This window comes from Macaca thibetana, chromosome 10 (genome assembly GCF_024542745.1).
Source record: "Macaca thibetana thibetana isolate TM-01 chromosome 10, ASM2454274v1, whole genome shotgun sequence".
In the NCBI taxonomy this organism is placed as follows: domain Eukaryota; kingdom Metazoa; phylum Chordata; class Mammalia; order Primates; family Cercopithecidae; genus Macaca; species Macaca thibetana.
Window position 1 is genome coordinate 30,811,594 of NC_065587.1, and position 22,996 is coordinate 30,834,589.

At 46.9% G+C, this 22,996-nt stretch overlaps 2 protein-coding genes across 2 annotated transcripts in view; one reads left to right on the plus strand and one right to left on the minus strand.

The window, feature by feature from the left end:
* Positions 1-22,996, plus strand: part of SNAP29 (synaptosome associated protein 29) — a 212,599-nt gene that overhangs the window by 124,220 nt on the left and 65,383 nt on the right. The gene's annotated exons all lie outside the window — the stretch shown is intronic.
* The window catches only part of PI4KA (phosphatidylinositol 4-kinase alpha), a 145,612-nt gene that overhangs the window by 88,616 nt on the left and 34,000 nt on the right, over positions 1-22,996 (minus strand). The window contains exons 8-17 of the mRNA XM_050746023.1: positions 18,049-18,197; positions 15,639-15,704; positions 11,696-11,792; positions 8,964-9,155; positions 8,295-8,395; positions 7,177-7,306; positions 5,543-5,675; positions 2,556-2,651; positions 1,979-2,162; positions 1,479-1,582 (exon numbers count right to left, since the gene is read on the minus strand). Of these exons, the coding sequence (XP_050601980.1) occupies positions 1,479-1,582; positions 1,979-2,162; positions 2,556-2,651; positions 5,543-5,675; positions 7,177-7,306; positions 8,295-8,395; positions 8,964-9,155; positions 11,696-11,792; positions 15,639-15,704; positions 18,049-18,197 (1,252 nt within the window). The remainder of the gene's footprint in view (positions 1-1,478; positions 1,583-1,978; positions 2,163-2,555; positions 2,652-5,542; positions 5,676-7,176; positions 7,307-8,294; positions 8,396-8,963; positions 9,156-11,695; positions 11,793-15,638; positions 15,705-18,048; positions 18,198-22,996) is intronic.

Genomic DNA, 22,996 nt, shown 5'->3' on the forward strand with positions numbered 1-22,996 from the left:
TTCCTAAGTAAAACAAGGATAATAATTCCTCTTCGTAGGATCATGGGAAGAGTGAAACACCATGCGAAGCACTGAGCAGTTAGGTAACACCTGGTAGGTCAACGGCAAACAAAGGGCAGTAAATGCTTCTGCTGGTGAGGAAGAGGACAAATCATTTTTGGTGGCAATATGAGAAAAGGCTTTATGGAAAGAGAGGCAAGCTAAGCCAGAACTGAAGAAATGGAAGGATGAAGACTGGCAGATGCTACACACTCACGGTAAGGTGTGGCAGAACATCTAGGAGGGGTGGGAGCAAAGGCAACCGGGGAGGCAGCTGAGGAGGCCCCTGGAGAAAGGGCCCAGCAGTCACACAGGCACAAGGAAGCAACGTGTTAGCCTGTGTGCAGGTTCCACGGCAAAGAATGGGACAGAGGAAGAAGGAAAGGAGAGCCTGACCCCATCTCCAATCCAGTCTTCAGGCTGTTCTAGCAGCCTGGGCTTATGACGGTGGCAGCAAGAAGGCAATGAAGTAGTATCGATGTGAGAGACAGCTCTATTGATTGAGAACTTTAACGTATGCAGTCTCATTCCCAACTGCAGGCAGGTTCTCATTTGGCAGATGAGGAAACTGAGGCACAGAGAGGTTCAGCATTTTCTGAAGTCATGCAGCCACATGGCATGGCTCCACAGCTGCACTCCCACCCACTAAACTGACATGGAGAGACTGGACTTCACAGTCAGAAGGGAGGAGCCTGGAGGTCAAGAAGAGTAACGCCTGCAAAAGGGCTCTCTTCTTCCCTCCCCAGCCTCCTGTCCTCATCTGACTTCACCTCTCCCCTTCCCTCTCTTCCAAACATGGATGAACATGTCCCTGTCCTAAGGCATTCCTAGAGGAGGGTAAGGAATAGCCAAGAAGCATCTCTCCGTCTGTCAGGGAAAACTGGTCAGACTTTATACAAGTATCAAATGTTCAAAGACATTTAACACCTACTTCCTTGGACCCAAAATCCTACTTCTCTGAATCTAACCCACAGAAAGCATCAAAGATGCTCAGAGATATGTAGCTGTTAGGCTGTCAATGCTGCATTTATTAGTGGGAAAACTGGAAGACAACCTAAAATCCAAACTAGGGACTGGCTGGTTAAATCTCGGTTCTGCTACAGGATGGGACGCTCCGCAACCTCTAAAGGCAACCTGTGCAGGATCATTCATGGTGTGGCTGATGTGCTGCCCCATAAAAAAGCAGGTTAGCTGCATGTGCAGCATGGGCCCGATCAGAAGGAGAGGCAGGAGCTGAGATCTCGTGCGCTGAGATGCTTGATGGTCACCTCTGCAGGGGGCACATCGGGTTTTCATTTCCCCCCTTATGTGTGCATTGATCTGTAGCATATAGTGTTCTTGTAAGAAGAGTTTATTTAGGAGACAAATTCACAAACCTCCCATTTTCAAAGTAAATTAAATACTGTCATGATAAAAAAGTGACAATGAAGTCCAGTTACCTGTAGCCGTGGTCCTTGTAATCTTTGGTGGCTGAGTATACAACGGAGCTGGCCTTCACACTGATCTGCTGGAAGAGGTTCCACACTTCCTGATAGATGTATTGCTGGGAGAGAGCGAGGGGCACTGTCACCATGCAGGATGCCCTCATGAGGCCCCTCCTGTCATCACCCAGAGGGAAAGCTCTGGAATCATGGGGCACAACAGCTCAAAGATCATCCATTTCTAAAGCTTTAATCAAACCTCAAATTAAAAGCTAAAAGGAACATGGCTTAGATTCAAATATTCTGTTATAATACACCGACAAGAAATTAAACCTCTTTTTCCCCAGCACTCATAGCACTTTATACTATTCTTACTACTCAGTATTAAAACAGTTGTCAGCATTTAGCTCATCTGCAAGGTATATTTAATCTGTATTTGCACATCCCTTACAGTCAAGAGTTTAATGTAGCTTGTAATGTAACAGGGTTAGTGGTGTCCCGGCTCTGGCCTCCCTTACATTTCCGGTGATAACCAGGCAGCCCAGCTGGTCAATAATCAGCACATCGAGAGGGGAGGGTGGTTGGCAGAATTTCTGCTGCAGGATCTGCAGAATGGGCTCCATGACCTTCGGGGTGTCCCTTAAGGCCACCGCGATGTGTCCCAAGGCTCGGATTGTGTGGTCGGGAATCAAGTGAGCGTCCCTACAAAAGGAAGAACAGAAGCGCCCTAGCAACAGTCCTCCAGCATGCAGTAGTGAAACAGTACCCAGAGACTACAATCTAGACCTTAATTTCCTAACAGTCTTGATGAAGTATTCATCTGAAACTGACAGTCCAGGATTTTAACCACCAGCAGAAAGGCAAGCCCCAGGTACTAGGCTGGATGACAAAGATCTTTCTCGACTTCCACACAGTGGTCCAGGAAGTACGTTCCAAGGTGGACTTCACCTTAAATCTTGTGACAACCCTGATGCATGCCTATGCTCTGAGGCAAGGAGATAAGGACAGACGCATCCATACGCACAATGCCAGGTGCCCCACACAAGACTGCTGAGAACAATGGGTTGTCTCTGAGAGACAGGAATGGGGGCGTACTTGTCGCTCTCCTGAGAGATGTAGAGCCGGTTGGACAGGCTGGCCAAGAATGCCTCCACGATCACTGGGTCCACCGTCAATCCAGCCTTCAGGCACCTGAGGAGCAAGAAAACCCATGTGGCATTGAGGCATCAAAACAAGATAGGTTTTTTGTTTTTAAATTTTTCCTTCCTTAGGCCTACAAAGTTTAAAGAACTGCTCAAATTTTCTTCCCCCAAAATTGGAGGTCATAACACAGAATGAATTCAAAGAATTACTCCAGATTTTGCCCACTTGATAAATATCTCAGTCAGAAACAATAATTTCATTATTTTGCCCAGAACAGTTTCCTTTGGAATATCATGCTCACTCTAATTCCAATTTCTTTTTTTTTTTTTTTTTTTTTTTTTTTGAGGCGGAGTCTCGCTCTGTCGCCCAGGCTGGAGTGCAGTGGCGCGATCTCGGCTCACTGCAAGCTCCGCCTCCCGGGTTCCCGCCATTCTCCTGCCTCAGCCTCCCAAGTAGCTGGGACTACAGGCGCCGCCACCGCGCCCGGCTAATTTTTTTGTATTTTTAGTGGAGACGGGGTTTCACCGTGTTAGCCAGGATGGTCTCGATCTCCTGACCTCGTGATCCGCCCGTCTCGGCCTCCCAAAGTGCTGGGATTACAGGCTTGAGCCACCGCGCCCGGCCTCTAATTCCAATTTCAATCCCTTGTACTGTTCCTTAAGGTCACAGAGACTGATTGAAAAGACAAATGGTCCCAAGATAGCAGAGGAAACATCACAATTATATACCAAGGTTTTCATGGTAAGGAGAAACATTTATGTTATAGGGAAAAGGAGAAAAATTTAAAGCCCCTAAAAACATAAAATCTTGTAAGATGTCCTAGCTCTCCACATCTGTTTGGCTCCTGGGCCAGAGTTGAGAGAACAGTTTGAGTCTGACAGACAAGCTGCCATCCTAATTTAGCTTCCAAGGGCGAGGAACCAGAATCCAGGCAAAGAGGCATTTGCATGGAATCAGACTGTATTTGGCTCCCAAGTTGGAAGAACAAGAGTCCACAGTGCAGGAGTCTGGGCAGCAAGGGGTACCTGATCATATTTAAAAACCTCACATTTATATTAAATATTCCACAGAAAACAAGGTAAAGAAAATATGATGATGTTACTCTGGATGGTGAGCTAATGGGTAATCTTTGTCTTTTTACTTTTCTATACGTTACAATTTTTCTCTAGGAAGAATTTTTTAGCCAAGTGCGGTGGCTCACGCCTGTAATCCCAGCACTTTGGGAGGCAGAGGTGGGCAGATCACGAGGTCAAGAGATTGAGACCATCCTGGCTAACATGGTGAAACCCCATCTCTACAAAAAAAAAAAACCAAAAAAAACAAAAAAAGCACACAAAAAAATACAAAAAAATTAGCCAGGCGTGGTGGCGGGCACCTGTAGTCCCAGCTACTGGGGAGGCTGAGGCAGGAGAATGGTGTGAACCCGGGAGGTGGAGCTTGCAGTGAGCCGAGACCAGGTCACTGTACTCCAGCGTGGGTGACAAAGCAAGACTCCGTTTTTTTTTTTTTTTTTTTTTTTTTTTTTTGAGACAGAGTCTCGCTCTGTCACCCAGGCTGGAGTGCAGTGGCGCAATCTCAGCTCACTGCAAGCTCCGCCTCCCTGGTTTACGCCATTCTCCTGCCTCAGCCTCCCGAGTAGCTGGGACCACAGGCGCCTGCCACCTCGCCCAGCTAATTTTTTGTATTTTTTAGTAGAGACAGGGTTTCACCGGGTTAGCCAGGATGATCTTGATCTCCTGACCTTGTGATCCACCCATCTCGGCCTCCCAAAGTGCTGGGATTACAGGCTTGAGCCACCGCGCCCAGCCCAAGACTCTGTTTTTTTTTTTAAAAAAAAAAAAAAAAAAGGAAGAATTTCTTATTACGGTTTTTGAGACAGAGTTTCACTCTTGTTGCCCAGGCTGGAGTGCAATGGCATGATTTCAGCTCACCTCTGCCTTCCCGGTTCAAGTGATTGTCCTGCATCAGCCTCCCAAGCAGCTGGAATTACAGGCATGCGCCACCATGCCCGGCTAATTTTTTGTATTTTTAGTAGAGACGGGGTTTCACCATATTGGCCAGGCTGGTCTTGAACTCCTGACCTCATGATCCACCTGCCTCAGCCTCCCTAGTAGCTGGGATTACAGGCGTGAGCCATTGCGCCAGGCCTTTTATTATGTTTATGGATCAGGAAAAGAAAAGAAGTAAAATATGAAATAATTCCTCTTTACAGATCAAGTGTAGGCTTAAAATAATCAGAAACAAGCTTTAAAAAAGTATAAATGCAGCCAGGTGTGGTGGTTTATGCCTGTAATCCCAGTACTTTGGGAGGCTGAGGCAGGCGGATCACGAGGTCATGAGTTCGAGACCAGTCTGGCCAACATAGTTAAATCCTGTCTCTACTAAAAATACAAAAAATTAGCCAGGCATGGTGGTGTGCACCTGTAATCCCAGCTACTTGGGAGGCTGAGGCAGGAGAATTGCTGAGGCAGAGGTTGCAGTGAGCCGAGATCACGCCATTGCATTCCCACCCCAGGGAACAGTGCGAGACTCTGTATCAAAAAAAAAAAAAAAAAAATTGTAAATGGTCTGGGTGTGGTGGCTCACACCTGTAATCCCAGCACTTTGGGAGACCAAGGCAGGTGGATTACCTGAGGTCAGGAGTTTGAGACCAGCCTGGCCAACATGGTGAAATCCCATCTCTACTAAAAATACAAAAATTAGCTGTGCGTGGTGGTGGATGCCTGTAATCCCAGCTACTCAGGGGAGGCTGAGACAGGAAAATCGCTTGAACCCAGGAGGCAAAGGTAGCAGTGAGCTGAGACTGCGCCACTGCATTCTAGTCTGGGCAACAGGGAGAGACTCAATCTCAAAAAAAAACCAGTATAAATGTCTCTTATTTTGTAATAACCCGCTGTCTGGAACACTGCTGTCTACTCGCCACTTGCCCGGCTTCCCACCTGCAGATGTTGTCAATAGCGATGTCTCGGAGCTGCTCATACATAGAGGGCTGGCTCTTCTTACCCGACATGACGTTCAGGGTTGACTCGGAATGCTCATTGGTCACACTGATTTTTATATCATTGCCAGCAACTGAAAGTAAAAAATTCAAATATATAGCTGGTTAAGCCTATTATTTTCCAGCACCTTCTTTGTAATTCAAAAACCAAGATGATATGCTGATCATTTATAAAAGCAAAATGATCACTCTAAAAACATCTGACCCAAATATATCAGAAACAGAAGAGTCTAAGACCAACAGAAAATAATATGTTTAAACGAAAAGGAAGAATATTCAGGTTACAAAGTGATAAATATAGAAAACCAGCAATTTCTCAATAAACTGTTCAAAAGTACTGATGACCAACCACCAAAGGCAGCCCTGAGGGCAAGTGAGGCATGGCCCAGGGCTTGGAGTTATCTCACTAATATGGACAAAGCCTGGAAGGGTTGGGGACGCTTGGGAGAGCAGGGACCTTACAGCCTGAGAGAACCCTCCCCACTATGAGGTCCAGGGAAGTCTTGTTTTTTATTTGTTTGTTTTTGAGATAGGGTCTTGCTCTGTCACCCAGGCTGGAGTGCAGTGGCGCTATCACAGCTCACTGCATCCTCAACCTCCTGGGCCCAAGCCATCCTACAGCTTCAGCCTCCTGAGTAGCTAGGACTCAGATGAGCACCATCACGCCTGGTTAAAACTTTAAAATGCTCTGAGTTTAAGTCTTCATCTGAAGGGGAAGATAAAAACAGCTGAGACAGGAGAATTGCTGAGGCAGAGGTTGCAGAGAGCTGAGATTGCACCATTGCAGTCCCACCCTAGGCAACAGTGCGAGACTCTGTTAAAAAAAAGAAAAAATGTATAAACGGTCTGGGTAGAGTGGCTCACGCCTGTAATCCCAGCACTTTGGGAGGCCAAGGCGGGTGGATCACGAGGTTAGGAGATCGAGACCATCCTGGCTAACATGGTGAAACCCAGTCTCTACTAAAAATACAAAAAAAATTAGCTGGACATGGTGGCAGGCGCCTGTAGTCCCAGCTACTGGGGAGGCTGAGGCAGGAGAATGGCATGAACCCGGGAGGCGGAGCTTGCAGTGAGCCGAGATCACGCCACTGCACTCCAGCCTGGGCGACTGAGCAAGACTTTGTCTCAGAAAAAAAAAACAAACGGCCACCTTCATGAGACTGTGGGTAACAGGGTGATACTACATCAGAGCCACTAGCACACAGTAGGTGTTTAATTAATTAATTAATGTTAATTATTGTTTCATCATACGTGGAAACATCATAATCCATTCTCGTAGAGGTAGTAGGGACTGGGCCCCTGGCTAAGCATTTGGGGCACATAGGATTTGCATTTCAGACTTCCACAGTGAGAGATGTCAAAAAGAAAACAGCATTTGAAGGGGCCTTTGGTGGTAACATGAATATAGGATGAGAGAAGACCGAGGAGGAAAGGCCTGGAGCTTCAAGGGGACGCAGAGGGAAAGACAGAAGGAAAGGTGTGGCGAAGGAATGTGCCCAGGTACAGTCATGAAACCTGTGTGGGGCTCACACAGTCCCTTTCTCAGGGCCTGAAGGGCACACGGTCTGTTATTACCTGTGTGGTACTGACTGTGGTACTTGTAGAGCTTCACCAGAACTGGGGACGGGATGACCAGGAAGTCTCGCAAGGACGGTGTCACAGAGTGTACCACCACCGGGAACCTCTCGCACAGGCGGCCCAAACCCTGCAACACACCATCAACCTGTCACATGGCCTCTGGTGTGGGACCATCTGAGTAGGCCCTGAGCAGGGAGATGCTCAACCCTTCAGTACCCAAGTCTGACCCAAAATTTCCATGGTCAGAGCTCCCATAGGCCACCCGCCCAGGACATAAAAAGACAGGGAAGGGATGGTGCTGGTTCTCCTCCACCTATAAGGGACATCAACTACTGTTTTTTTTGTTTTGATTTTGAGATGGGGTCTTGCTCTGTCACCTAGGCTGGAGTGCAGTGGCACGATCACAGCTCACTGCAGCCTTGACTTACTGGGCTTAAGCAATGCTCCCACCTCAGCCTCCTGAGTAGTTGGGACTGTAGGCACACACCATCATCCCTAACATTCTAATTTTTAAAATTTTTTGTAGAGATGGGGTCTCACTATGTTGCCCAGGCTGGTCTTGGGCTCAAGCGGCCCTCCCACCTCTGCCTCCCAAAGTATTGAGATTACAGGCATGAGCCACAGTACCTGGCCACAGGATATAGACTGTTAAAGTGTGCTCATCTCTTTAGGAAGCAAACTAAAGAAGAAAGGGGCAAAACAGAACTTTTAAACAATGGCAGGGGTGGAGTTAATGGGATTGTGACAAGGTAAGAGTCTTGGCAGAGCAGAGCTAGCACTGTGGGTGTCAGAAGATGTCCCCTTGCGTGGCCCCATGGCACATGTCAACAGTCCTTCCCCCACAGACCTTGGGAATGGCCCCACAGCCTCACAACAAATGAGAACTGAAGCCAGCTGCACCCAGATGCCACTTGCAGAAAGCCCTGGCATCCTGTAGGGGGCAGCCCACACTCAGTGATGAACTGTGCACAGCAGGCACTGGTTAAAGCTTCTAAAGACAGAACCCGCATGGTCACCACTGCTGGTGTGCCCAACATAGCCTGAACAGCAACAGCATGACCAGAGGAAAGCCCTACAGATGGGATTTGAGCCTCTCTGGGTTCAGGGAGACTGACCTGCAGACAGCAGATCAGCAGGGGCAAGTGAGCAATGATGACTTTGCTGGACGTCTTGGACTGCAGCTTCTCAGATAGCTTGATGCAAAGGTTTTCCGCACCTTAATTCAAAACCAGAAGAGGAGCTGAGTGATCAGCACAGGCCCGTCTTTCTAACATGCTTATCCACCAAGTAAGCACAGAATTTAATAAAATCCCAGCGATATACTTTAGGCGGGGCTTATTCATACTGAGAGGTCACACAGTGTGTGATTCTCTCTCTCCTCCGCTGGCCCTAAGACCCCTCGTCCCCACAGTGTCCATTCCACAGGAAAACTTCCCATTTTACTCCTCCCCTAGAAAAACACTTCACCTGAAGGCACTGAGCTTCCATGTCACCACAGAAAAACCTAAAGAACCAGCGAGATGCAGCAGACAGCACACACGGGCCCTGAGGCCACAGGCATCCCCATCCTCCCAGGTCCAGTGCCCTCCGTGCAGGACAGGACACCAGATGTAGAGCACAGCAGGGGCTGATGCTTCACTCTGCACGTGCCCTGGAGGTCTACTGCAACTGCCCCTGCTAGTAACAGAGCCAAGCGTTCTAGAAGTCGTTTGGGGAAACCTGTGGGAAGAAAGCCTCTGGGGCATGCCTGGAGCTCACATGAGAAGCAAGGCAGTCTGTCTCACCCTGCTCGTCCTTCACAGCCCACACCATGAGGTCCACGCAGGCGGCATTAGCCTGGCAGCGCAATTTGAGAGGGCTCAGCTCATTGTGGATCCGGTCTGCGTCATGTAGAATCTTCTGGAGCTCCCCCTGGCTTGTGTTGAACTGCTCCAGCACAAAATCATGGATCTCCTTCACAAAAGAGGTCGAGAGGTCTGCAGGAAAGAGTGTGGCATCACAGCTAGGAACAAAACTACAGCAGAACACAGGCAATGCTGGCAGCAGCTACAGTCTTCGCCTTTTTTTTTTTTTTTTTTTTTGAGACAGAGTCTCACTGTGTTTCCCAGGCTGGAGTGCAGTGGCGTGATCTCGGCTCACTGCAAGCTCCGCCTCCCGGGTTCACGCCATTCTCCCGCCTCAGACTCCCAAGTAGCTGAGACTACAGGCGCCCGCCACCACGCCCGGCTAGTTTTTTTTGTATTTTTAGTAGAGACGGGGTTTCACCATGTTAGCCAGGATAGTCTCGATCTCCTGACCTCGTGATCCACCCGCCTCGGCCTCCCAAAGTGCTGGGATTACAGGCTTGAGCCACCGCGCCAGGCCACAGTCTTCGCCTTTTAACAAAAACCCCAGAAAAGTAGCATTTGCTACTGGCCACTGTGGGTCCAAGAATGCCCACTGGAAAGAAGTTGGATAGGAAGTGCACAGCTGTCCTCCACATGCACACAACCTGGCAATCAGAGGAAATGATAATTTCCCGGGGATGTTACAGCCATGCTTTGTTTTAAGCAGTCAATGTACTAAAACCTGAATACACAAAACATATAAATTGGGAAGTATTGTCACTGGAACTACTTCCACTGACAATATGAGATACTTCTGTGATTTTTTTTTTCTTTTAAGAAAAAGGTTGTCAGGGCTGGATGCGGTGGCTCACACCTGTAATCCCAGCACTTTGAGAGGCCGAGGCGGACAGATCATGAAGTCAGGAGATCGAGACCATCCTGGCTAACATGGTGAAACCCCGTCTCTACTAAAAATGCAAAAAATTAGCCAGGTGTGGTGGTGGGTGCCTGGAGTCCCAGCTACTCGGGAGGCTGAGGCAGGAGAATGGCCTGAACCCGGGAGGCGGAGCTTGCAGTGAGCCGAGATCGCGCCACTGCATGCCAGCCTGGGCGACACAGCGAGACTCTATCTCAAAAAAAAAGAAAAAAAAAGAAAAAGAAAAGGGTTGTCAGATAAGGGTAAAAACTGGTTGTAGCCTTGAGAAGAGAATTATTTGGATCTTCAGAGCACTCACCCTGAGTTTGAGAGACTTTTCAAACTCTCATCCCCAGGGCGTGGAAAATTCAGGAGAACCACGATGATGCACACAAGTCGGCCCAGCCAAGGCAGCCAGTAACACACAGCATGGGTGGTGGGGAGGGCAGGGGCAATCCCTGATGCCCCTTCTTAGGGAGTCTCAACCCTTGCTGTGGCCCCAGATGACTCAGCTTCCGAGGAATGTTCAGAATCAGATTAGGAAAGTGGTTACTAAATTTTGGTATACCTTCCTGATAAAATATTATGTGCTCATCAAAACTTATGCTTACAAAGAACACTCAACAGTGTGAGGTGAGAGCATAGGAAAAACATTTTGTAAAATGCATAAAAGATTATTTCCTTACTTCTGGGAAAGAAAAAATCATGAAAGAGGGACTAGAAGAAAATGCTAAATTGTTGTGTGTGCATGTTAGCTATTAAGATATTGTCTCCGGTTGCGTGCGGTGGCTAACACCTGTAATCCCAGCACTTTGGGAGACCAAGGGGGCGTGGATCATTTGAGGCCAGGAGTTCAAGACCAGCCTGGCCAACCTGGTGAAACCCCATCTCTACTAAAAACACGAAAATTAGGCAGACGTGGTGGCACACACCTGTAATCCCAGCTACTTAGGAGGCTAAGGCACGAGAGAATAGCTTGAGCCCGGGAGGCAGAAGTTGCAGTGACGCCAGATCATGCTATTAATGCACTCCAGCCTGGGCGACAGAGCAAGACACTATTTAAAAAAAAAAAAAAAAAAAAAAGCTAGTATCTCTATGTTAAGAGATTGTATGTATTACAAGTGCTTCATTTTCTTTTTTAAAATTTTTTTCAGATGGAGTCTCACTCTGTCACACAGGCTAGAGTGCAGTGGCACGATCTGGGCTCACTGCAACCTCCACCTCCCGAGTTCAAGCAATCCTCCTGCCTCAGCCTCCTGCGTAGCTGGGATTACAGGTGCATGCCACCGTGCCTGGCTAACTTTTTTTGTTATTTTTAATAGAGACAGGGTTTCACCCTGTTTGGCAAGGCTGGTTTCGAACTCCTGACCTCAAGTGATCCGCCCATCTTAGCCTCCCAAAGTGTTGGGATTACAGGCATAAGCCACCATGCCCGGCCTCTTTTTTTATTTTCTAAAATATCTAAATGGTATGTAAAACTGTACCTGTGCTTAGTGTGCTTAGGACAATATAACATGCACATTTTAGAAAAACACCTTAGGAAATAAACTCAGCAAAGGAGCCATCACTGATGGTACCAGGGTTGCAGGATCATGGATAGATTTTTTGAATTTGCTTTTTTTCCCAAAATTCCAGTAACATAACCACATTGCTCATATGTGTTTTTAAGTGGCCCCAGCAAAAACTGAGTACCAGTCTGCAACCACTAGCATGCGACCGTGGCCTGGGAGCCAGTCTTGCTGTACTCACAAACACACGGGCAAACTGTCCTCACCCTTCATGTAGTACAGAGTGTCGCGCAGCATCTTGAACATGGTCAGGTAGAGGGGGTCACTGAAGGAAGTGTAGTAGAGATCAGCACTGGGGTTGGCCTGCAGGGAAGGCAGACAAACATGACTACAGAACAGAAACTCCCTTCTGCCCACCCTTTGCCTTCACAGCAAGGCCCTGTGGAATGGTGATTCGTGACTTAGCATTCTAAATGAAGTAACTGTTTATCACGACTCATCACTTGGACACTTTACTGTCTTCACCCTCTTAAGCATCAGATCAAGGAAAACAGGAGGCTCATGCAGTCCAGAGATGCCTGTGGGGGAGCAGCCATCTGCACCCTAGTAGGAACCTCCTTGCTGTGGCTGAAGCTCGCCATCTTTGGCCATCATTGGCCCAAACAGGGACATGGGAAGTGGTGAAGGAGGAAGAATGACGAAGGCCACCAGAGTAAGGGATCCACACTGTCCATCATCCCAAGGATAGACATTACAGCCAGGACACCTTCAGATACAATTCATGTTTTGTAACTAAAACGCATTTTAAATTATTCTTTAGGAATCTATTTGAAATGCAGCACTATTCTTCTGCTGAAAAAAAAAAAAATTCGCACAAGGTCTAATAAATTAAGAAAGATAGCCGGGCGCGGTGGCTCAGGCCTGTAATCCCAGCACTTTGGGAGGCCGAGACGGGCGGATCACCAGGTCAGGAGATCGAGACCATCCTGTCTAACACGGTGAAACCTCGTCTCTACTAAAAAATACAAAAAACTAGCCGGGCGAGGTGGCGGGCGCCTGTAGTCCCGGCTACTCGGGAGGCTGAGGCAGGAGAATGGCGTAAACCAGGGAGGCGGAGCTTGCAGTGAGCTGAGATCCGGCCACAGCACTCCGGCCTGGGTGACAGAGCGAGACTCTGTCTCAAAAAAAAAAAAAAAAAAAAAAAGAAAGATAGATAATAGTCCAGTCCAGGGGCGGTGGCTCATGCCTGTAATCCCAGCACTTGGGGAGGCCAAGGCGGGTGGATCACCTGAGGTCAGGAGTTTGAGACCAGCCTGACCAACATGGAGAAACCCTGTCTCTACTAAAAATACAACACTAGCCAGGCGTGGTGGTGCATGCCTGTAATCCCAGCTACTTGGGAGGCTGAGGCAGGAGAATCCCTTGAACCTGAGAGGCAGAGGTTGTGGTGAGCTGAGATGGTGCCATTGCACTCCAGCCTGGGCAACAAGAGCAAAACTCCGTCTCAAAAAAAAAAAAAAAAAAAAAGTTGCTGGGTGCAGTGGCTCTCACCTGTAATCCCAGCACTTTGGGAGGCCAAGGCAGGTGGACCACAAGATCAGGAGTTCGAGACCAGCCTGTCCAACATGGTGACACCCCGTCTCTACCAAAAATACAAAAAATTAGCCAGGCATGGTGGCTACCCAGCTGGTAATCCTAGCTACCAAGGAGGCTGAGGCAGAAGAATTGCTTGAACTTGGGAGGCAGAGGTTGCAGTGAGCCAAGATCACGTCACCACACTCCACCCTGGGTGACAGAGCGAGACTCTGTCTCAAAAAAAAAAAAAAAGAGAACAGTCCTTAACTTCTATACATTCCCAGTTGAGTAGGATGGAAAATTATGGTTTATTATAACTCTTGTTTTTTTTTTTTTTTTTTTTTTTCGGAGATAGGGTCTCACTCTGTACCCCAGGTTGGAGGGCAGTGTGATCACAGCTCACTGCAGCCTTGAACTCCTGGGCTGAAGTGATCTTCCTGCCTCAGCCTCCTGAGAAGCAGGGACTACAGGCATGTACCACCATGCCCAGCTAATATTATAATTCTTGACAAGTGTGAAAGTGCTCTGCAAATATAGCAAATCTTTAAGGGGCTAGAAGTCGGCCAGAGTGGGACGGGACATGCAGTGTAAGGTTGACAGATGGTGAGTGAGCAAGTGGAGAAAAGAAGAATCATGTGGAGAGTGTGAGAGTCATGCCAGTTCCCAGGAGGGCACTGACAGGAAGAGCTGTGGTTGACAGCACTGCAATGATGGCTTTACAGACAACGTTTGGTGGCCTTTACAGGGCATAAATGGAAAAACGAGACTGCGAGAGGTTAAAGCAGTTCAGGGCTTTGACTCTGGGAGTCTAGACAACGTGAGTGTTAAGCTTTGGAGCCCTGGAGACCAACCATCCAAAGCCCACAGCCGGGTTCCATCACTCACGAGCTATGTAAATAAAGTTCCTTAGCCAAGACTCCGTTTCCCCATGTGTAAACTGGGGATTGCTGTGAGATTCAAGGAGTGAGTGAGTAAAGTTCTGGCACATAATAAGCATGTAATAATTGGTAGTGATTATTACACTGGTTATGGATAATGATTAGTATATTGCAGACTCTAGGTCAAGATTACAAGAAACTGTTTTTTTAAGCTATGAAACCATTTCTTCAAATGGATGTTTATGCTAAAGTACAAATTACAAAACAAAAAATACCAGAAACTGCCCTGGTTCAATGAGGAGGAGGGTCTCAGAGGAGAAGTGCAGGCCCAATAAGTCTCCAGTTGTCTAACTGCCCAGCCCAGCTCTCGCCCTGGTCCTCCTAATCTTTCCTCAATCACAAACGATCACACACTGATGATGGAAAACAAAAGGCCTCTGAGACCACAAGTTCAGTCTACAGTGAGCGAGTGAGAGAGCTAAAGCTCAGGCCAATGGGCAGAACGACAACCTGCAAAAGAGTTGAAGACAAGGTAGGAACTGCCCAGATGCAACTTGGGGAGTTAACAAGAACTCTGTTACTTAATCAAGAACCAACCCAGACCAAACCACAGCCAGCACATCCATCTCACATCTGCGACAGCTTGCTGGCAGGGGTGCGAAGCAGGAAGACATGGTCTACAGCACATGAAGGGCCCTGGTAGTTCCTTCCCTGCTTCATACCTGAGCCCCAGGTACAGTGGTATCAGGCACTGTGCGTCTTATAATCAGGTAAGAGAAGGAACACCAGGCTTAAACAAGGAATCTGGGTCCAGGACATACCAATGGTAATAATTAGCCTGGCAAATGACAACCTGTCTGTATCTTAACCCTCAAGAGGGTCCTAACCCAAATGTTCCCTGAGATTCTGAGACCTCTCAGCACCAATGTAATGATTTCATAAGTAATGCTGTAGGCCTTGGTTCCAAATACATTAAAGACAAAAGTTCCAGCCAGGCATGGTGGCTCACAACTGTAATCCCAGCACCCTGGGAGGCAGAGGTGGGCGGATCATGAGGTCAGGAGACCAAGACCATTCTGGATAACATGGTAAAACCAATCTCTACTAAAAAATACAAAAAACTTTAGCTGGGAGTGGTGGCGGGCACCTGTAGTCCCAGCTACTTGGGAGGCTGAGGCAGGAGAATGGCGTGAACCCGGCAGGTGGAGCTTGCAGTGAGCCAAGGTCACGCCACTGCACTCCAGCCTGGGCAACAGAGCGAGACCATCCGTCTCAAAAAAAAAAAAAAAAAAAAAAAAAAAAGTTACCTAGTTACACACTCCTTACCCTTAAAAACCAGGGCTTGCACATGCCTAGAAAATGCAGCTGAGCCCAGAGGAGCAGCTTTGTAAGCACCAAAGGAGCGACGAAGATAAAAGAGTAGGAGAGACCCAGGCCAGACTCCCAGCTCCCACAATAACTACGTGATGTGGGCACGTTAGTGAGTTCTCCCTGAAACTCTATCTTCCATCTGTGAAATGGAGACGTTGGCTGCCAGTCAGAGGCACCAAGAGGTGATGATTTTAAAAGAGCATGCAACAGTACCCAGCACAGACCAAGCCCTCAGTGGCAGGTGGATTGTTACCACATAAACAAGGGAAGTGAAAACACTGCAAAACCCCTTCCACTCTAGCCCCTGCTCAAACTCTTCCTGCTTTCTCTACGCACATGTTTAAGTCAGGCTGATTTCATGGTAATGCCCTCAGAAGCGACATACCTCCATCACACTGGCTACAATGGCATCCAAGGATTTGAGAACAGGCTCCTCAACGATCTTCTTCACCTACCAAGGAAACAGAACCTCATGAAGCAACTGACATACACAGAGACAGAAATGCTAGCTCCTTCTACCAAAAACCCGTGACAAACTCACATGGTGAAAAATGTGATGCAGATAAAGGCCATTAAATACAAATTATGGCTATGTATTAAACTATACGCACAAAATGCCTTTAATTCTGAAGTTACTTGGGACTGCTTTCCTACCTTAGATAGCAATGACATAAAAACAAAGGAAAAAAGCCAAACTCCCTCAAATTTGTTGATATGAGGTTTCCGTTTCCAGGATGTGCAGACCTCAGGCCTTGCTGCCATTTCACCCACTCATGGTTAACAAGCACATTTGAGTGACATCCTCCTGCAATCCCCTCCCAGACATCAAGGACACCCTCACAGCCAGTCCTTAGAGCTGATGGCACCTCCCTCCTCCCTGGGCGAGGTACACTGGCTCTTCTACAACCCCTTAGGTACTCAAACTAGAGCTCACATTTTAAATTTTCAATAGAAGCAATTATTTTCACCTGTTCTCTGTACAGCATTTAGTATAGGAATGAACTGTTCTGTCAACTGCAGAAACACCAAAAAAAAAAAAAAAAAAAAAGAAAAAAAAAATTGCCCACATCCACAACTGTAGTATTTGATGAAGGTCATTTCCAAACTGTACAGATAATGATAAACATGCTAGGAAAAGAAATGAAAAACCACCTAAAAGAAAACCTAGGCTGGGCGTGGTGGCTCACGCCTGTAATCCCAGCACTTTGGGAGGCCAAGGTGGGCGGATCATGAGGTCAGGAAATCGAGACCATCCTAGCTAACACGGTGAAACCCCGTCTCTACTAAAAATACAAAAAATTAGCCGGGCATGGTGGCAGGTGCCTGGAGTCTCAGCTACTCGGGAGGCTGAGGCAGGAGAATGGCATGAACCCAGGAGGTGGAGCTTGCAGTGAGCCAAGATCGTGCCACTGCACTCCAGCCTAGGCGACAGGGCGAGACTCCATATCAAAAATAAAGAAAACCTAAACTTGAAAAAAGTTAAAATATACTGCAAAAAATAATACCCCAAGAAAGGATGTGATTCAGTTAGAATTTCTGACATGGTACTGGGAACAGTCATCTGTGAAGGTCATGGCTCTACCAGGCCACTATTCTGTCTGGGGCACTGACACTGAGAAGCAGTTTGGGGACAGTTTTCCTTCTTGACAGCAACTTCAAAAACATCCTAGCCTATTTAGTAATTCATTATGGCTCCATCCTCATTAATTATTACCTATGTTGTAATGTCTTCTTACATCTTCAGCCTAAAGCCATTCTCTGAGGGATTTCTATTCACACTCCACATAGCAGGGAGGTGGACACTCTTCAGCACTTGCTCCATGCTATCCAAATTGTTCTCATTGTTCTCATCTTGGCCAGGCTAGTCTTCTAACTCCTGACCAGCAAGTTCAAACTTGAGAGTCTGGCCTTGATGACATCATCACCCATACCCATTCAAATCTGTCTTGAACCATCCTAGCTTGATTGTAACAACTTCAGGGCCCCTGGATCTTTATTTTTCAATTTTTGGGGGGATGGAGTCTCACTCTGTTGCCCAGGCTGGAGTGCAGTGGTGCAATCTCAGCTCATGCAACCTCCACCTCCAAAGTTCAAGCGATCCTCCTAACTCTGCCTCCTGAATAGCTGGAATTACAGGGATCCATCACCATGTGCAGATAAAGTTTTGTGTTTTCTAGTAGAGATGAGACTTCACCATGTCGGCCAGGCTAGTCTTCTAACTCCTGACCTCAAGTGATCCGCCTGCTTTGGCCTCCCAAAGTTGGGATTATAGGCATGAGCCATGCATCCAACCGAGGTCCCTGAATCTGACCGAAGCTCTGGCCGTTTAAGGATTCGAACAATGGCACTGGTGTTTTCTCTGGTATCACCCTAAAGGTCATCCAAAGGTACACAAATATGAAAAAGTCAGGTTTTGTATTAACCCAAAGAGCCACCCCTTAGAGGGAGTCAAGCCCAGGAAAAGCACTGGGCTTGGAGTCAGAATCCCTGGACTGGATGCAGCCCAGCTGCTGGCCTACATATCCATGATGTGTTTGGTACCGATTTCCTGACCTCCGAATGGGGATGCATGGGTGCCTCCCCAGCATGGTTGCTAAAGGATTAAATGAGAAACTAGTGCACAATGATTCCATGAATGTTACTCTACTTCCTTCATTAATCTGCAAGTTTATGACTATTAAATGATACTTTGAAATACTGGTACTCTGAGTTTTTCTTTTAAAAATACAAGCTTTCACCACTAGCAATTTTACTGACATATCCATAGTCTGTTCATCCATCAGTTCTTTGCTTACCAAGTTTAAGAGTTCCCGAAGCATTTCCAATGGAATGTTAAACTCCTTATATGTGACGCCGTTGAAAAGGGGAGAGACGGAGAAACTGGAGCTGATGGTTGAAAAGTAGTACTCAGGCTCTAGGGCAGTCCCATCGGGCAAGCAGGAGGCTGGTGGGAGATAAAGCTGGAAACTCAGCCATGGTCACAGGCAACTAGGGTACTTCCTCAAGCTGACTCCTCTAATAACCAACAAAGGTGCAGATTTTGCTTTTGTTTATATCCCAATTCTCTGCATGTTTTAAAATTAACAACTAAAGGGTAGATTGCAAATCCTTGGGGACTGATGCCCCTCACCTGTGTCTTTCAGGTCAAAGACTCAGATATGATGGTCCTAATATTTCCATCTTAGACGATATAACTTAATATGTGGAAAGTGAAAAAATAATTATACCTTTTTTATTTTTATTTTTATTTTTTTTGAGACAAGAGTCTCGCTCTGTTGCCCAGGCTGGAGTGCAGTAGTGCGATCTCAGCTCACTGCAACCTCTGCCTCCCAGGTTCAAGCAATTCTCCTGCCTCAGCCTTCCGAGTAGCTGGAATAACAGATGCCCATCACCACACCCAGGTAATTTTTGTATTTTTAGTAGAGACAGCGTTTCGCCATGTTGACCAGGCTGGTCTTGAACTCCTGACCTCAAGTGATCCACCTGTCTCAGCCTCCCAAAGTGCTGGGATTACAAGCGTGAGCCACCATGCCCAGCCAAATTATACCTTTTTAAAGGTGAAGAGATATGAAAGCTTGAGGTCTACAGGGCCTGAGATATTTTCCCACCAAAATTAGAATAAAAAAGGCACACTACTAGAACTTTCAAAATCAGAGCAAATAAGTGAAATACACCTGTCACTAAAAGACAAATACTGTATGATCCCACTTATTTGAGGAACCCAAATCATACATAGAACGGTAGCTGCCGGCCGGGCGCGGTGGCTCAAGCCTGTAATCCCAGCACTTTGGGAGGCTGAGACGGGCGGATCACGAGGTCAGGAGATCGAGACCATCCTGGCGAACACAGTGAAATCCCGTCTCTACTAAAAAAATACAAAAACTAGCCAGGCAAGGTGGCGGGTGCCTGTAGTCCCAGCTACACAGGAGGCTGAGGCAGGAGAATGGCGTAAACCCAGGAGGCGGAGCTTGCAGTGAGCTGAGATCCGGCCACTGCGCTCCAGCCTGGGCGACAGAGCGAGACTCTGTCTCAAAAAAAAAAAAAAGAAAAGAAAAAGAACGGTAGCTGTCAGGAACTGGAGGGAGGGGAAATCAGGAATTATTGTTTAATGTATAGTTTCAGTTTCATAAGATGAAAAGAGTTTTTGAGATGAATTGTGGTGATAGTTGCACAATATTATAAATGTATTCAATACCACTGAACTATACATTTAAAAATAATTAAGGCCAAGCATGGCGGCTCATGCCTGTAATCCCAGAACTTTCAAAGGCTGAGGTGGGAGGATTGCTTGAGTCCAGGAACTCAGGACCAGCCTGGGCAATATAGAGAAATCCTGTCTCTACAAAAAAAACGAAAATTAGCCGGATACGGCAGTGTGCGCCTATAGTCCCAGCTACTCAGGAAGCTGGGGCAGGAGGGCTGCTTGAGCCTGGGAGGTTGAGACTACAGTGGAGCTATGAATTTGTCACCGCACTCCAGTCTGGGTAACAGAGTAAAATCCTGTCTTTGAAAAAAAAAAAAATGAGTTAGCAAATTTTATGTTATGTGTATTTTACCACAATAAAAAAATAGAAGGAAAAAAATCAACAAAAATAAAGTCATTCAGTCATTTGACGTTTAATAAATATGAACCCAGGCCCAATGCAGTGGCTCACACATGTAATCCCAGCACTTTGGGAGGCTGAGGTGGGAAGATCGCCTCAGCTCAGGAGTTTAAGACCAGCCTGGGCAACATGACAAGACCTTGTCTCTATATAAACAAATTTTTTTAAATTAAAATAAAAATATAATAAATAGGAACCCAAAAGCATATAATTGTTTGAAAATCAATTATTTAAAAACTATAATAGAAAACTATGAGGCTGGGCACGGTGACTCATGCCTGTAATCCCAGCACTTTGGGAGGCCGAGGTGGGCAGATCACAAGGTCAAGAGATCAAGACCATCCTGGCCAACATAGTGAAATGCCGTCCCTACTAAAAATACAAAAATTAGCTGGGTGTGGTGGCACATGCTTATAATCCCAGCTACTCAGGAGGCTGAGGAAGGAGGATCGCTTAAATCTGGGAGGCAGAGGTTGCAGTGAGCTGAGATTGCGCCACTGCACTCCAGCTTGGTGACAGAGGGTGACACCATCTCAAAAAAAACTATGATTGTGCTGGGCGCGGTGGCTCAAGCCTGTAATCCCAGCACTTTGGGAGGCCGAGACGGGCGGATCACGAGGTCAGGAGATCGAGACCATCCTGGCTAACCCGGTGAAACCCCGTCTCTACTTAAAAAAATACAAAAAACTAGCCAGGCGAGGTGATGGGCGCCTGTAGTCCCAGCTACTCGGGAGGCTGAGGCAGGAGAATGGCGTAAACCCGGGAGGCGGAGCTTGCAGTGAGCTGAGATCCGGCCACTGCACTCCAGCCTGGGCGACAGAGCAAGACTCCGTCTCAAAAAAAAAAAAAAAACTATGATTGAAAAATAGATGAATTTGTAACATTTTCATAAGACAAACAATATCAATTCATAAAGAAGTGAATACTAAATTTTATGACTTTTTCAAGCACTAGAGAACAGACTCAAAGAGTTGAGTTTAGCCCCAGTTGTGTCAAAGCTGGTGTCTAATAGCTGGCAGCGCACTGCCAATCTGTCTAAAGATGGACGCAAATCAGCAACTTACAGCAGAAAGGATGGGCAACAATACCACTGGGAGCTGAGACGCCAAGAGGCCAACATAAGAAATGGCCACTGAAAAAGGGAACAAGCGAGGAAAGAAGGGAGGGAGAAAACAGCCGGATTAAAAAGGGTAGATAAGATAGAAGGGAAGGTTGTGATTATCGGGCATTTCTCAGAAAGACACCATGAAATAAGGGCTAAGTCCTGTGTGGCTGAACCCCACAGAGGGCACAGATGATGGCAAAAGACAGGGGCTGCAGGAACTAGGGACTTAACATTTGGGATTTATGCAGGGGGTGTCACTGAAACTACTTTTGTTTTTGCTTTTTTTCCTGTGAGACAAGAGTCTCACTCTGTTGCCCAGGCTGGAGTGCAGTGTCATGATGTCGGCTCACTGCAACCTGCGTCTTCCAGGTTCAAGCGATTCTCAAGGCTGTCTCCCGAGCAGCTGGGATTATAGGTGTGTGCCACCGCGCCCGGCTAATTTTTCTATTTTTAGTAGAGATGGGGTTTCACCATGTTGGTCAGGCTGGTCTCGAACTCCTAGCCTCAAGTGATCCGCCTGTCTGAAAGTGCTGGGATTACAGGCATTAGCCACTGTGCCCAGCCTGAAAGTTTTTAAGCAGGAAAATAAGTGATCAAATTTGTGCTATTAAAAATAATTCTTATTGCTGGGCGCGGTGGCTCAAGCCTGTAATCCCAGCACTTTGGGAGGCCGAGGTGGGTGGATCACAAGGTCAGGAGATCGAGACCACGGTGAAACCCCGTCTCTACTAAAAATACAAAAAATTAGCCGGGCGCGGTGGCGGGCGCCTGTAGTCCCAGCTACTCAGGAGGCTGAGGCAGGAGAACAGCGGGAACCCGTTCTCCCGCCGGGAGAGCTTGCAGTGAGCCGAGATTGCCTCACTGCACTCCAGCCAGGGCTACAGAGCGAGACTCCGCCTCAAAAAAAAAAAAAAAAAAAAAAAAAAAGAGAGTACATCATGGCCATCCTAAAATGCCCCAAAGGCAAACAGGTGGCAGTGAGATTTTCAGAGCCTGGAGGAATACATTCTACACTTAAACAAGGAGTTGTCTCTAAGAGGTACGATTCTGAGAGGCTGAAATTAGCCCATATATTCTAACATATATATAGAATGTAATCTGTTACATTCTCACAGATCTAAGAGATGGAAAGCTTCCTACATTTATCTAAGCCCAGATATTCCCTTTTTCCTTCAAAATTCCCTTCACATCTCTCAGAATTGTCTTGAGACATGCTCTTTTAAGAAATAGCATCATTCAAAAATGGAGAGACTATACTGAAGCATGGAATTCTGCCTTCCCCATTTCCTATCCCTTAATCTGGGTCTTACTTCCATCAAGGATGAGGTAGAAGTAATTTTAACATGTGTCTGACATGGCACAGGGTAGTCACATGAATCCAATTTAGTAAATTATGTAAAAGTACTTTGTGAACAGCAGAGCTCTATAAAAAGTAGTAATAGGCTGGGTGTGGTGGCTCACACCTGTAATCCTAGCACTTTGAGAGACTGAGGCAGGCTTGAGCCCAGGAGTTCTGGACCAGCCTGGGCAACATGACAAAACCCCATCTCTACAAAAAATGCACAAGTTAGTGGGCATTGTGGAAGGTGCCTATAGTCTTAGCTACTTGGGAGGCTGAGGTGGGAGGATCACTTGAGTCCAGGAGGTTGAAGCTGTGGTGAGCCGTGATGGTGCCACTGCATTCCAGCTAAGGAGGCAGAGTGAGACTCTGTCTCAAAAAAAAAAAAAAAAAAAAAAAGGTAGTAATAGTAGTATTACTACATTCTTTAATATTATCTACATACTTAATGTCATTTAAAAAAAAATGTCCGGCCAGGTGTGGTGGCTCATGCATGTAATCCTAGCACTCTGGAAGGCCGAAATGGGTGGATCACTTGAGGTAAGGAGTTCGAGACCAGCCTGGCCAACATGGTGAAACCCTGTCTCTACTAAAAATACAAAAATTAGCTGAGCATGGTGGTGTGTGCCTATAGTCCCAGCTACTTGGGAGGCTGAGGCAAAAGAATTGCTTGAACCCAGGAGGCAGGGCCTGCA